Source organism: Pyxicephalus adspersus, chromosome 4, assembly GCF_032062135.1.
Source record: "Pyxicephalus adspersus chromosome 4, UCB_Pads_2.0, whole genome shotgun sequence".
NCBI lineage: Eukaryota > Metazoa > Chordata > Amphibia > Anura > Pyxicephalidae > Pyxicephalus > Pyxicephalus adspersus.
Genome location: NC_092861.1, coordinates 130,380,622 through 130,396,099, shown reverse-complemented (window position 1 = coordinate 130,396,099; position 15,478 = coordinate 130,380,622). Strand labels below are relative to the sequence as shown.

At 38.3% G+C, this 15,478-nt stretch overlaps 1 protein-coding gene across 1 annotated transcript in view; it reads left to right on the top strand.

Moving 5' to 3' along the window:
- SLX4IP (SLX4 interacting protein) overlaps positions 1-15,085 on the top strand; it is a 90,755-nt gene extending 75,670 nt beyond the window's left edge. The window contains exons 7-9 of the mRNA XM_072409623.1: positions 721-818; positions 11,737-11,843; positions 12,592-15,085. Coding sequence (XP_072265724.1) covers positions 721-818; positions 11,737-11,843; positions 12,592-13,207 — 821 coding nt within the window. The 3' untranslated portion in view covers positions 13,208-15,085. The remainder of the gene's footprint in view (positions 1-720; positions 819-11,736; positions 11,844-12,591) is intronic.
- The last annotated feature ends 393 nt before the right edge of the window (positions 15,086-15,478 follow it).

The following is a 15,478-nucleotide window of genomic DNA, read 5'->3' as shown; positions in this document are numbered from 1 at the left end:
TATATATATATATATATATATAAAATATAGGCAGCACTGTTCTGCTCCATGGAGAAGAGATAGGAGGAGAATTAGAAGGTCTCTGCTGCATCTTCCCCATTAGAAACAACAGCAGTCAGCCGTTTATTGATCCAACATGGCAGACCTTTTGCTATGTTGAGTGACAACTGTGCTTATGCTAGATTTTCACCCAAGATGTTTATAAACATTTGTCTTGGATGACAGAAAGACTGGTGTTTGTACAAGTTTTCTAATTGTATAGAAACCTGTTTTTACTTTAATGGAATGTTTAGAAAACACGTAATTTTATGGCGTAATGTCTTACTATCCGCCTGAAATCTGGTGTGGATATTTTTTTTCTAATAGTTCAATCTCAACAAATGTCACAATTTCTGAAGCTCAAAGAGACTAGCTGTACGATTATTGGTATTAGTCTGAGCCATAGTGTGCTTACCCCGATCATTGGAATTAATGGTATTATTGGTTCAAAGATCAAGACAATTTTTTTGTTTTTTTCATAGAAAAAATATATTATTGCATTGAAGTTTTGTGATATGGTCAATTAAAATCCAAATAATGCTATAAGGACTGCCACTTTATTATTGTATACACTACCTTTTCAGGATAATACGTAATAAAGAGTTCAGACTTTAGTGTTTACTGGACCATGCAGAGATGAAATTGTGAATAATATCCTTCTTAATCTATGTCTTTGTACAGAGCTTTATGTGTTTCCAGACAGATTAGTGGTGTGTACAAGTCAGCTTGAACCTTGTCCCAATACAAGCGATGCAGAGACTGTAAAAGCTGCCAACAAGGTGAGTGAATGTCTCCATACAAGCATATTTGTATTTATATAAAGCATATATTAAACCTAATTATGTTTTGCTCTCCCTTGGTCTTTTAAACTTTCTGTGTATTGTTATATCAGTCCAGCAAGGCAAAAGCACCTGTTAATCATGTCAAAAATGTATTGCTGTGTTTTATGCACAATTCCTGTTTTTTCAAGGAACCTCTAGCTCTCTGACTAGACTAGACTTCTCCTTCTAGTCATTACCTTGGGACTAAAGAATGATTGGTTTTTTGTTATGGATATAGGAAAGTAGGTGGGTCTGAGTAGTTTAGCAAAAGGAAGATTGGGCAGGGATTTCACCACACAGTTCAAAAATTGGTGTGTTGTCAGATCACAACAGGAACAAAAAGTGCAAATCTTGCAGGTCACTTGGCATTTTATTGTACTTGTAATCTTGAGTGGTGAAACATGGGAAATGTGCATGAATTGCAAACATATAGTGTGTGTGTGTGTATGTGTATATATATATATATATATTTTTTTTTATATATATATATTTATTTAATATACTGCAATTAAATTTGAGCATAGTTGTGTCCTGTTTTTTTTTTATATATATATATTTATTTAATATACTGCAATTAAATTTGAGCATAGTTGTGTCCTGAATATTTGTACAATACCTTTGTACAGTACTTACAAATTTATTATAGCATTGACGTATTCTTTCACAGAATCATTCCTTTATGGGTACCTTTAATCTAACATCCCGATAAGTCATACAAACCATTTTACATCAATGAAAACATTTATTTTCAAAAACAAGGAGAATGTTTCCAAGTACATGTACATTTTTAATAATGCTGGATCATTAGCAGCTAGAATGGACAGTTGAACTCCATGGATGGACGTGTTGCCTTTTGCCAACAGAACAGGGGTCCCAATTCAAAAACCCTCTATCCCTGTTTTTGTGCCAACACAGTCATTTGTGTTTTTATCCCACTTTTAGTGTCGGTGATCAGGACAAAGATAAAGAATGATGCTCCCCAGTAGGACACAGACAATAATCTAAAACTAAGACCTGTATCCTATCCCTTCCCACTGTATCCAAAATGAAAAAGAAAATCAGAGGGTAATTGACTTATGACTTGAGGTGCAGCCATCTATAAAATGTCTTCAGTGATGGTCCCTCGCCTAAATTTTTGTAAATTCAGTAAAAGAAATATTTTCTTAAATCGACCATCTGAATTTTATATTGTTTATGTCATCACCTTTATTTATAGTGAGCACGGTGTGTTTTCCATGAATAAAACTGGCCCTGGTCCATAGATTTATTTCCTTCTGGAACACTCGCACTTGCTTCTCTTGAAGATATGTAACCATATCGGCCCTTATGGGATCCTGTGATCATTGAAAAACATAGTGATGGCCTCCTGCCATAGAGAACTTCAAGAGCAGCCGTGCGGAATTACAGCAGGAATCCTTGGCCGTGGGTGGATGTGCACCTTGGGGAGGCCGATCGTTTTTCTCTGCTCCGCTGCTGCACTGCAGCCAGGCCAGGCCTGAAACCACACTCATCCTCCCAATCCTACAGGGAATATGAAGTACGCCTGGAAAAGAGGGAGGATGAATAGAGAGTGTGACCACCCAACAGCCGACTGTGGGCTTGACAGCAGAGATGCTTACAGTGGCCCCAGTGGTCTCATCCATCTTGTAATGAGAAGATGAACAAGAAGTACAGGGAAAGTCTATTGAGAGATGCACAGCAGATTCAGATGATCTTGTTTCATAACACATAATAAATAGCTATAATGTGCAGACCAATATACCATTCGAAAATCATCTGTCATGGCATGCTATTTTCAGATTAAAGAAAGATGATTTTTGATTGGTTGTGATAAAAGTAGCTGTGAACTAACACATATTATATTTTTAAATAATCTTGTTAGTGTGTCCATACTGCTAGGACAGCGGACATTAAGGCCACAGATCTTGCGTGATCACTTTTGGTGACAGATAAATGAACGAGCACTGTAAACACAGCGCCATTCTTCTCTATGGAAAAGGGAGGGAGAGGACATTGGAGGGGTTCCCGCTCTATTGTTCTCCATTGGAGTGCAGGGTTGGTTGCTCCTTATCATTAGTTGATAGACGACATCAGGGGACCGCTGTACATGTCAGATTTTCACACCAGACAACCTTATGCCATTTGTACATACTGTAGCTTTAGTCAGCATTGTATGTAGCTCAATCCTAATGGTTTCCCATAATGCAAATATGTGAATTTCAATCAAAATAATAAATATAAACCTTAACTAAATGACAATAATTTTGCCTAAACATTATATAGATCATAATAATAAGTGGCTTTGTCTTTTGAATACAGTATTTTTTTTTTAACCTTTGTTACATTTCATTGATATTAAGCTCTTGTAGTCACTTTGCAGCTATTTCCTGTTTGCATGAACTCAGGGATGGTTGTATGTTATTTCTTAAAGTGGGGTTGCTGGCCACATCAGACCATGTCTGTGTAATCCGTGTTAACATACAATTTGTAATCTACGTCTAATGCTTGTTAGACAATGCAGGAGAGTAGTGGGGGAAGTGAAGATAAAACTGAAGCTGGGAAAGATCTGGTCCCTTCACTTGCTAGACTTGTGTTCCTTGACCTTTGTAAAATCAGGTAACCCTTGAAATAACTTTGAGATCTTAAGGGAATATAACGGCTATAGTTCCTACATCCACACCTCACAGTACATTAGTGTGGTGGTCAGTAGGAAGAGTGCCTCCTATATGGCTAACCATTGGGAAGAATGTCACTCCCTCAGATAGCTGAAAAGATTATTGGAGTCAATTGTAACTGACCTGAGGTACAAATTTCCAATTTCTCAAGGATCCTCTGGCAACCTGTGAAGGAATCCTAGGGTTCCACAGAACCCTGGTTGATAAACACTGTGCCAGACTGAAGTGTGCTGCAGTAAACTGCAGTGTAAGTCATAGGACTGGATGTACAAAATCCAGATGCTTTTGCAATTCTAATGGGTTTTATATATGTATAAACCTCATGTTAGTTGCTTCTTGGCTGTTTTTGGTATGAATACTTTGAGATGCCAAACCCAGAGCATCCATGCAGCAAATGAACTTAAACTGAAGTTAGAAACTAGCTTTTGCCCAAATTGAAGGCATGCGATGTGATAGTTTACAGCCTTCTGCCTACATTAACCACAACTGAAAGCACTTGCCCAAGCCACAGTCACCTAGGGTTGGCTAAACCCTTCCAGCCATGGCTAGCTAGGGTTAACATATGTGGATGATTGCACAGTAATGAACTACCTGCCCTCAGTGTGAGCAAGAAGTTTCTAGCACATATTGCCAAAAAAACTTGTTTTAGCAAAACATGATTTTTACATATCTGCCACACTGAACAGCCAGGGCTCATATTCAGCAATGCTGTGCATCAGTATCCAGTTAGCAGAAAGGTAATCTATGTTACAGGTCAACACGCAGAGAAGCACTAATGTTTCACCAAGTTTTTTTTAGTAATGTTTTTCCTTTGGGACTAAGAGAAAATAATGATTTTTGAAAGACTTTCATTTCCTTTGGTAAAAATATGTATTACAAGCAATATTGGCCATTGATGTCAGGCAGTTAGTTAATGGTACAGTCTGCTGCCTTCCCAGGATGCCTTCAATTTCTACCATGTCAATTTTTTATTATATTTTTGTATTACTGTTTACAACAGTTCCTATATATATTTTTTTTTATTCCTCGTAATGAAATGCTATCCCTAACCAATGTACCAGAAGTGACATAACAAAGTTTATGTAAGCCATCAGTAATGTATGGGCTTGAATAACTACATTACTACTGTTTTCCACAGGTAAACTCTTGGCCAGCACGAAGGTCTCAATACTTTGGTCCATAGGGGCACAATTTTTAAAAGGCTAATAGATTTCTACCTCAGTTATAAATGCCTTGTTATCAGTACGACCTCCTTTGCTCTTAATCTCTTTTCCCTGAGGGATGTCAGGGCCGCAACCCTTCCCAAGAGCACATGTGTCTTTCGGAGGTTTGCAATAACCCCGAGCAGTCAGTCCACTTGATATCTAATAGGAGCTGACAGTCCACGGGCTGGAAAAGGTTGGTAATGTGCAGTGCCCACCCAGCCTTTACGTAAGTGTAAATACGCCAGGAAATGTGCTTTCAATTTATGAAAAGGGGGCGGGAGAGACGACTTTTGTTAGCTGCGAAGCATTTGTTCCCTTGGTGTTGATACAAGGCATCAGCGTCCATAGTTTCGCAGCTAAGGCAGAATAAAAATCAACGTACACATCTGCAATACATATCCAGGAAAAAGTCCCTGAAACACGAGATAAATAAGTATACGTCGGGACGCTAATGTGACTGGATGCAGCTCTCCGTCTTTCCTTCTTTTTTTATTTATGTCTGTTTCTGAATTCTCTGTCAGGCTTTGGAAGCCTTAGGGAGTTTACATCACTGCACATAGCTGAGACTCTGGTTCCCACAGAGCTGTTCAAAGACTGACTCACGGTCTGTGTTAATTGTTCTCAAAATTCAGCACTTTAAGGGTGTGGCCACAGAGGAAAGTCTACTGTACTTATAGGGCATGTTCAGAAATGTTTCACACATAAATCATGTTTTTGTCCCACTTACAAAACACAACACCACTTAAAGCAGAAGTGCCACCTCCTCCCGGCTCTGGATGTTAGCAATTCTCAGCCTATGGGGACCAGCCAGCCGTGCTGCGATCTGTTAAGGATACGCTGTGCTTCTGTTGTTAGGGTTGAATTGTTGTGCTCCCATAGGTATACACAGCCGTGAAGCTGAACTCCTAGTCATAACCTTTTATTTAGCAAATAGTGCTATGCAGTCTTGTATAGTGACATCATGGTGTACCAGTTGTGTTTTTGAAGCCTTGTACACACATGGAGAAAAGTTGAGTGTTCTGATATTGTGTCACATTATTAGGATGTTTAGGTCTGCATTTCTGCAGAAGCAAAAGTGGCTAAAGGACAAACCTGGAGGTTTGTATATGTAGGTTGCTGCTTATGGGGGGCAAAGGAAAAAAATGTAGACTTATTCCAACCATGTAATGGTCACTGATGACATTTGGATGTTGAAGGCCCTGGTTCTGGTACCACATCACTATTTATTCTTGTAAAGTTTCTCTTCTAATTTATTTTTAGGATTTTTAAAGATACCTAACCTAACCATTATGTAGAAAAGTTCAACAAGTTTGAAGTCATAATGACTTTGAAGATGATCAGGGCAGTGACTTTACTGTCTATAGCAACAAGGCAAATTCTGGTTGTACCTTTAGCAAACCCGAAAAGAAAATAATTGTTATGACAGCCGATACACCGCCTTCATAAAATGTTTGTACCTGAGGTTTATGGTGACTGTAGAAGAGATTTGGCTTAAATAATAAAAAATTATGTGGTTCCTCCAAGGATTGCTTTTATTGGTTGGGTGATGATTGGACCAAGAAGCAATCCCATAGTAGCCAAACACTCAATATCTCACGCAGTGAAGTGAGCAGCCAGTGAGATTGTTTGTATGAGGAACACCAACAGTGTCCATGATTGATAGAACCCAGCAGACCTGATGACTAGCTGTAAATGTGACAGCAGAGCTTTCAGTGAGTAAACCAGGGAATATTTTTTACAATGTTTTACTATGTGTGTGACACGCAAGTAGTAACATATTCAGTCATTGATTGCTTTATTATTATTAATATTATTATTATTATTGTTGTTAATAATATTATTATTATTATTATTATTATTAATATTATTCAACAGGATTTATATAGTGCCAACATATTACAAAGAGCTGTACAATAAATAGGGCTTGTAAATGACAGACAAATACAGACAGTGACACAAGGGGAGAGGACCCAGCCCCAAAGAGCTTACAATCTAGGATCAGGATGGAATGGTGGGAAGTAGTGATGGTTTCAAAAGACAGAAAAAGATGGGTAGGCAAGTTTGAAAAAATGTTTTTTTAATGGTGCCCTTTTAAATGAGCAGAAAGTGGGAGCAAGCCGAATAGGAAGAGGAAGACCATTCCAGAGAGTAGGTCCCAGTAGTGAGAATATATCATCAAAAATGGACAAATGACACCTCTAGTACTTTGGTGAGGCTTCTGCAGCAATACTTTCAGCAAAGCCCTGTACATTCTCATTTGGCAATCTTGGAATTCATTCAACCAATTGAGAATTTCGCCATTCATACCCAGGACTTAATATTTCTGTTTTATTAGAATCTAAAAATTCATATCATTTGTCAAAAAAAAACAAAACAGGAAAGTTCAGGGTTTTATAACAGCTCAAAACATGGTTTCTTCTCCAGCTAGAAGCATCTTTTGCGTAAGATATGTCAATTACATATATAAAATATGGATTTGTTTCTATAAAAATGAATATATACAAATATTAAACTGTAATTAATAGAATAAAGTGACATGCCCTTTAAGTGTGACTCAATAAAAAAAAGTGTCTGTGTGCTATGTGGATGCAAACAAAGAATCCTACATTTGCCATTCCTGCTAAAACCACAAACCAGAGTCGAAGTCATGTTATCCCACAACTGGAAATACCTGTACATGTACCAAACCCAAGTTATTATCTGTTCTGTCCTCTTTAGATGTCTCCTTTCCTTTACTGTGTTGTTGTCCAGGTGTCAGCAATACAAAGATATGGGCAAGGAATGTAAGTAGAGACATTTATATGAGGCTCTGTCAAATTCAAGTTGGAAAGGATTTGTTTTTAAAAGGCCTTGGGGACGTGAAAGCTTTATTTACTCACTTTTACGTAAATTATGACGTGGCACAAGCTAATATATCAATTGCAGCATTAAAAATGCACATGTACAGAGGGTCTGCCTTGGGGGTTTGAAACGGGACTTTTCGTACATTGAAGGTTTTTTCAGTTCATTTTGTACAAGCACTCTCCAGTAATGCTCTTTCTTAGCATGGACAGAGAAATCTCCTGTGGTACACAGAACAAGTTTAGCCAACAACCACAAACCATGATCTTCCAAATGTTAGCCTTGTCTTTTAACTCCACAGTCTCCAAGTGAAAATTTGGACTGAATGTACTTGGATGCAGTTTATTAATACTGAATTTTAGGCGGATAAAGCAGATCTGCATTAATGTCCATCTGTAGCTATTATATTTATATTATTTTTAAAAGGGATTGTAAGTACATGACTTGGTTTCAGTTTTTTCCCAATGCCCTTTAAAGCTCAGTCTAGTAAAGGAAGACGCAGAACAAAGAGATGATCAGGAATGGTGCATTGATTATCAACCAACAGGGGATGTGCTAAGAGGAATAGAGAGCAGAGAGATGATCTCATTAGTCTGCTGCTTCCCCTTCCACCATCCAATTACAGGCTTGGGGAGGGGCAAGACCTGCAAGTGTTACTCAACTGCAGCAAAGGAAGATCAGGTTTTCTCCATTGCTATATGTGGTAAAGCTATATAAATCTCAGGAATAGATAGACAGAAATACAAATCATTTGTAAAACAGGCCTTATATATGTAGTATATGGCTTCATTTTTGATAAATAACTCCTGTATAACATTATTTTTTAGCCAGCTAAAATTTTCAATTTAATGTAACATGCAATAATATTTGCTAAAGCAGAACTGCAGGCAAATAGGAGTACGCAGATTTTGTTGTTTGTGTAAAAAGTTCAGTAGTCTCGTAAAATTGCTTTTATTTATCATTATGAATAAAGTTTATTAGGACTTGTTGAAAATAGTTTATATGTAAAAAAAGAAAAAAACCCTGTTGGTGCCTAAAATAGTTGCTGTTGTTCTTTGGGATGAGCACATGTTGCGGTAACGTGTTAGAATAATCCTCAGGCACCCTTTTTATGCTATCTTTTCAAATAGGAACACACGTGTTCAATATATATGTGTAGACTCTTTCTTTTTTACCTCCTAAGTGCTACCCGTTTTGATTTGCAACTTGTCTTACTCTATTGGTTATGGAGGAAGCACTTTATGTTTTAAGCCAGTCTTTCCCAATCTTTTGAACATGGGGGGACCCTTAAAAACTTTTAGGTTATAAGGGAACTCCTTCTATAATTTCTAAATCCACAGCTTAGAGTGTATTCACACGGGGGTCAGTAAGAAGATTGCTTCTTATATTGTTGACTTTTGGGAAAATGTTGACCCTTACAGATAGCTAAAAAGATGATTGGTGACACGAACTGCTCAGTATTCATGGAATCCCCAGCACCCTCTGGCGGAACCCTAGTGTTCCTTGGAATCTTAGTTGAGAAACAGTGGTCTAGACCAGGGGTCAGCAACAAAGGAGGGGGATGTCATTGTACACACCCATTTGTACACGCCCCGTGGTAGATTTATTTCACTGGTAGATTTTTTTCATTAAAACACCAGATAGGGAATCCTCCGCAGTGTCTTGGGAGGAAGGGGATCCCCCATCAGAGATCTCCCCGCAGCAGCCCAAGGGAGCCACAACAAGGAGGCTGAAGAGCCGCATGTGGCTCCGGAGCCGCAGGTTGCAGACCCCTGAGCTAGACCATGTTTAGCTAAGTGTCCACCCTGCTGTAGGTCACAACAAAACACAGTCTAGAATATACAGTGCGGTGTCAATCCAAGAAAAGGGTTTTAGGGTAAGTACAAAGTACTTACACAGTTGCATTAGAAATATAGGGATATACCACCATGAGCAATAATCAACAGCAATGGACTAGTTAATTGCAAAACCCAAGATATGCTTACCTTGTGACATGCCTAGAACAAATATGCTTTGTATCCAGTGCAGGTTATACAGTCATCACATGATAAGACAGTTGGAATTAAAGATAGATTAAATAAGATTTAATGGAAAGTAAAGAAAAGTGAATAAAGGTGTTGATGCATTTTAGGGCTATCCTTCTCTTTTTTTGGGACGCGCCCTAAAGAAGAGACAGCAACACCTTAGGAAAATATCATCATTTATTTTTTTATTTCATGTGGTAAGAAAAGTGATGTTTGGTTACTGTTGGTTACCGTAGAATAAGATTCTTCTAGGAGGCCATGTATTTTTACTTTCTAACCACAAGCTCCATTTACATATAAGTTAACTCAAACATGCTGTCATTGTTTGGCAGCGAGCACAAAGTTTAGAAATGTTAAAGGACGTTTTCATTTAATAGTAATGCTAACATAGCCAGCACCTGGAATGAAAAACTCTGCACAAGTGATCACATTGGAATTAGGAAACTTTTTTTTTTTTTCATTTAAACTATTTTATACAATTGTATAGTTTTAAATGCACTATAAATATACTGCAAATTGCTGAAGTTCAGATGCCACAAAAGCTGTTTGGTCATGTTATAAAATGTATATGTAAAATGGTTAAGTACAGCTTCTTCTTTATGGTGTTTTTCTGTACAAAGGTCATGGCAACGACTTGTGGTTTTTTAATTGTACAGGGGGATATTCAGTATTTTTACATTAGGAGTATACAACAAGCACCTTGATGGATGGAAGCTTAATTTATTCCCAAGCCACCAAAGGTTGTTCACAAATCCATTGTGCTCTGCTGTGCAAACTGAGCTTGCATGGTCCTGCTGTGACCAATTGGATTTATTGGCTAAAAGAAAGGTGCAGAATGACATGCTTGTAGTTTGGCAAACAGAGCATCCCAAATAAAAGATCTGGGGCAGACATGGCAATGTGCAAAGTGTAACACTGCATGAGGGCCCCTGACTCTCCTTAGCTATAGGGGTCCCCCACAACAGTTTGCACAGTTCTATGTTTGTCTGCTTGCACATCCTTTTTTCCTTGATGTCTGGCTTACTCACCCTCAGCACCCAGTTCGGGCAACCCTGCTATCCATCCTTTGGCGCCAGGGTACGGAAGTTTTGTCCCAAACCTGTGGCAGGCGAAAACATTCTCTCTGCCAAATCCCTGTGCCAGTCTATTCTTCTTCCTCTCAGGACTTCAAGATTTTATTAGAACAGCTCCTTTTTGTAATGTATTTTAAAATGGTGACATCCTAGTGTATGTCCTGTTTAATTTAATAGAAACCGCTGATATCAATACAATATTTCATTCCCGTGAAACCACTATCCACAAATGAAGTTTGAATACAAACCACATGACCCTGTCTGACATCCCACTGTGTATGGTCTCTGCTGAATGAGAATATCCATTAACCCATGTTTTATTAACATGTTATAATATTATAATGTTATATAATGCTTAGTTCACTATGTTTATAGTGTATGTACAATTGTAGTATGTAGTTTGAGAACTGAGCTTGACATTCTTCTTTTGTTATCCTTGCATTCTGGTTTTATAGCAGTGAACTCTTCAGATGTGTTATACAAAGCACATAAAACTATTTACACAAGTCTGTAGCCCCTGGGTGAGCTTATAGTCAAATGTATCATAAAAAGTCACATAGAAGAAAATAATCTCTGCAGGGCCAGTTTGGATAAGAAGCCTTTTGGATAGCAATAGGAATTCAGAGCACCTGGTGAAAATCCCAAAAACAGAAGAACAACATACAAATCCCATGTTTATATTGTCCCTGGTGGTAACCAAACCCAGAACCAGGCTTTGCCAGTGATGTCTTGTGGTCATTACTTTTTAAAAAGAAAAAAGGAAAACCTTGGTGAAGTCCAATATCCCTCTAAACTTCAATCTGGTACACTTTAAATTTACCCCATAAACCTGGCATTCTCCAACTAAAGCCCCTCAGGGCCGTTCTCTTACCTCACCAGCACTACGACTGATTTGAAAAATGTCCGCCCCTCGCTGACTTGAACAATGCAGCGAGCAGCAGCTGTAAGTTTTGGACGCAGCTCGATGAACTTTCATCTTGTAATATAGAGTTTCCTGGGTCGCTTTCCAAAGTGATGTCTAATTTTATTACCGTTTTGTTGTCTCTGCATTTTCATAGAAAGAGCCTTCCAGCAGTACATCCGAATATTTTGCTGAACGCGGAGAAAGTGGATTAAACAACATATTAGGAACCACAGTGAAGGAGCAGGCCGTGCTGAGAAACATGTAAGTTCCCTTTTTGGGGTGACGATATCATGAGGTGAGAGTGATGTCTGAATCTGGGCCTTGCAGTCTGAGATGCTGTGCAAATGCTTGCCAGGTAATTCTGTATGGAATTGCTGCTAAAAGCTGCATTGTGTCAGAAAGAAACAAATCGGGGACAGCTGCTTCTAGGTGATGTCATGTTTTCCCCATTACATTTATTTGATGCAGTTCATTTGCATACCTCCGGCGTTTAGGGCGTTTGAACGTTTGGCATGTGACAAACGCTTTTGATAAAGTAGATTGATGATATGCTGTTTTAGGCCTCTAGCGATTCGGCCTCCGTTTACCCATACGCTGTAGAAAATCATGGCACTGGAGAAGCTGTGCATTGAGTAATATCATTAAGTGCCTTGGGATACATTCCTTAAAAAGCCCTATTTGTGCTATAATATTTTATTCAGCCTCTACCGAAATACGATCCGAGTATGCAATATTGACCTTAACATCTGTAACAAATTTAGCTAGTACAATGTGAACTTCTCCATGGCAGAGTGAGTAAATATGTATGTATGTATATCCCCGCATGTCAAGGGAAAACCAAGATAATAAAGCATGATACGATTTTCCTGCAAACAATGATTCTTGTCATGGTGATGTATGTACGGCAGTTTAGTTACGCTACACAGGAAAGAAGTTTAGCGAGCCTATTTAACTAATGAATTACATAAACGTTGGAAAAAACAAGCTTTTTTTTTTCTTTTAACTTCAGAGTAAAGAAGACTAAAGTTGGGAAAGATGCTGACTCTGAATTCAGCAGCGATTTGAAAGTGTGTCCTCGCCTTGGGCTAACCAGTCCTGACAAAGGAAACAAGACTACTACTCCATCTGAACTAGTAGGGGAACAAGCTAAACATTGCATCAAAAAGCCTCATAACAGCTTGGAGCTTCCTGATCCTGAAGTGGAAAATGATGGTAATCACAGACAGCCTTGTAGAAGTAGCAGCCAGCACAAATCCCAATCTGCAGAGTGGTTAGAGGCACAGGACCTGACCAAGGCTCTTTCCTGGATCTGTGAGTCAGCACTGCCAGAAGATAAACAAACTCTCCCAACAAGTGTTATGCAACACAAGAGGAGACGACACAGCTCAGAAGGGAAGATAGAAGATGCGCGTAAGAAAGCATATTTAAGGGATGATACTGTTTTAAGCCAGATACACACAGGGCTAGAGGCCACAGAAAGCATGCCTTTAGCTTTAAGAATCTTAAACTACCAAAAACCCTCAAGAGATAGCCCAGACGTACCAATGGGGGAACCAAGTAAACATAGCAGAAAGCCTGAAAATGGTCCATCTAATAAGCTTAAACGTCTAAGGAGCAAAAAGTAAATTTCAAATGTAGTATTAAAATAGTCCACAAAGTCAAATTTTTTCATGATAAAATTGGAACTGGGAACATGGTAGTCAAGAAATGAATAGTTGCTCTTGGACAACAAAAAAAAGTTTCTCATTTCTTATTTCAGAACCTTTGAAGGCCCACTATGAGATAAAGACTATTGCTAGCCATACACTAGTAATATCACTGTGCACTACTAGCCCCATTATGTTTTTGACCCACTCTTATATCTACTGATAGTGGGGAAAACTCTTCTTGCTAAATAACATTATTGGGGGTTAGAGTAGAGGGAAAAGTATTAATTGGGCAAAGAATGAGTATTCCCGATCAATCACCCACCAATATGTTGCATCACCAGTAGGTTGTATCTTTGACTTTCCTGCAAGAAGTTGTTGCTTTGTTAACACTTAGATTTACATTTCATAAAAACCAGGAAGCCAAGTTATGGATTAGCTTGCCAAAACCCTGTAAAAACTGCACTGTCGATGGAGCCAGTCTTCACACAATGATTATACATAGAACATTTCTAATAACCTAACCTTTTTAACTGACAATAAAATATTTTGTACCCTTTTTCCACACAGGTTCTTAGATTGAAAGACTCCCAAGCACATTTCCAAAGCACATAGTGATAAAGTTTTTTGCTTGAATTTAGACCATCTTATGCTTAGCTTTTGGTTGGCTTTCCCCCGCAGGCTTCACAGCACATTGATTGTATGAAATATGGACTGGGAACTGATCCCTATAACATAAGTGATTAGGAGACATGGTCTTTTTCTAGTGGCTTGTGTGGAAACAAACCGTGCACCAGAAATCTGTGCTGAATCCAAACCACGCCATAAATATTCCTGAGCATTCCTGAATGTTGCTCCATGTAGTACTATTCCCAAACGTGTTGGGACCAGGTTTTACATTTTTTTTAATTTGTGTGCCAATGATGCCATAGTATTTGGGAGATGCTATGAAAATATTCCTTGTAATTCCCTCCTCTTTAGGTATGTCTAACAGGCTATAGATGAAAAGAGTAAGCTTGTGTATATTTCTATTAAAAAGGATTAACAGGAGAACTAGACATTCTGTATTTTTAAGATTCTTTCATATAGTGACAGAGAACCTCCCTGCCTTCCTTCTGATTTTTGTTTTCTTAGGACTGGGGTAGGGTTAGGGTAGGGTCTACATTTAGCTTCCTTCACACCTGGCTGTCACTTTTGCCATGAATGGGCTGCCAATGCATGTCAGCAGAAGTACACACATCCTGTCTTCCAACACATGCATCGTACCCCGCAGGCGGTGCATAGTAAGTGTGGTTTGCTGGCATGCATTGTGCATTAGCAGCTTCTATACAGTGACTTGGGTTGCTCTTCACAATTAATGGAATTCCACATCTGTGTGTTGCCAGAACCCTCATTACCTTGATGTAGTAGTCTAAATGGGTCCTTACAGACTCTTTTTGCAGCATCAATTATTAGCATTATAATGCATCATGTTTTTTTGCAATTTTCAAAAAGAAACAACAAATGTATTTCTCTTAACCAGCTAGTTCACTGGCTATAGAGGTACTTACACTTCACTATGGAGCTGTGTGAAGAACACTGTTTTGAAAGCGGGGTTTCCATTTTTTGTGAAACTATTTAGGTCTACTTAAGAAAAACTTTGTAAAGGTTGCCTTTTTTTTTATAAATAAACAAGTTATCTGTTATAAATGTACATTGGTCCAGTAATTGTACTTGTTTCTACACAGCAAATTTTTATTCCCAGCGGTGATTTTACATACAATACTGGTTCATATATTCTACTTTTAAGGATCTGAATGTGTTTGCTGATGTTTGTTCTTTTTGTTACTCTTTTTAATAAATTGCAGTTTAAATGGCTTTGTTTAATCTCTGTCCAATATGTTTACACACACTAAACGACAGTAGTCATCCTCTTGTTTGCTTTGTGTTTTAAAAAGATAATGCAGTGGAAAAGAGTCACGAAGTGACTGCTGAATATCGTAATTGATTGTTCTGCACAAAAAACATAAAGCGTCATTCAAGGACAAATATTGAAGTCGTCCCGTTAATTGCTGTCTGTGAATGCCAGCAGACTATATGTGGTTAGCCTAATGGCACAGCACGCAGCAAACTTACTTTAAATCACTGAAAGTTGCTACATCCGTATAAATATGCATGGATAATAAATATGCATGGGTACAAACATTTCTAAAGCACACTGACATAATTAGACAATTACAATGGCAAGCAGGATGTAACATATTGGAATAT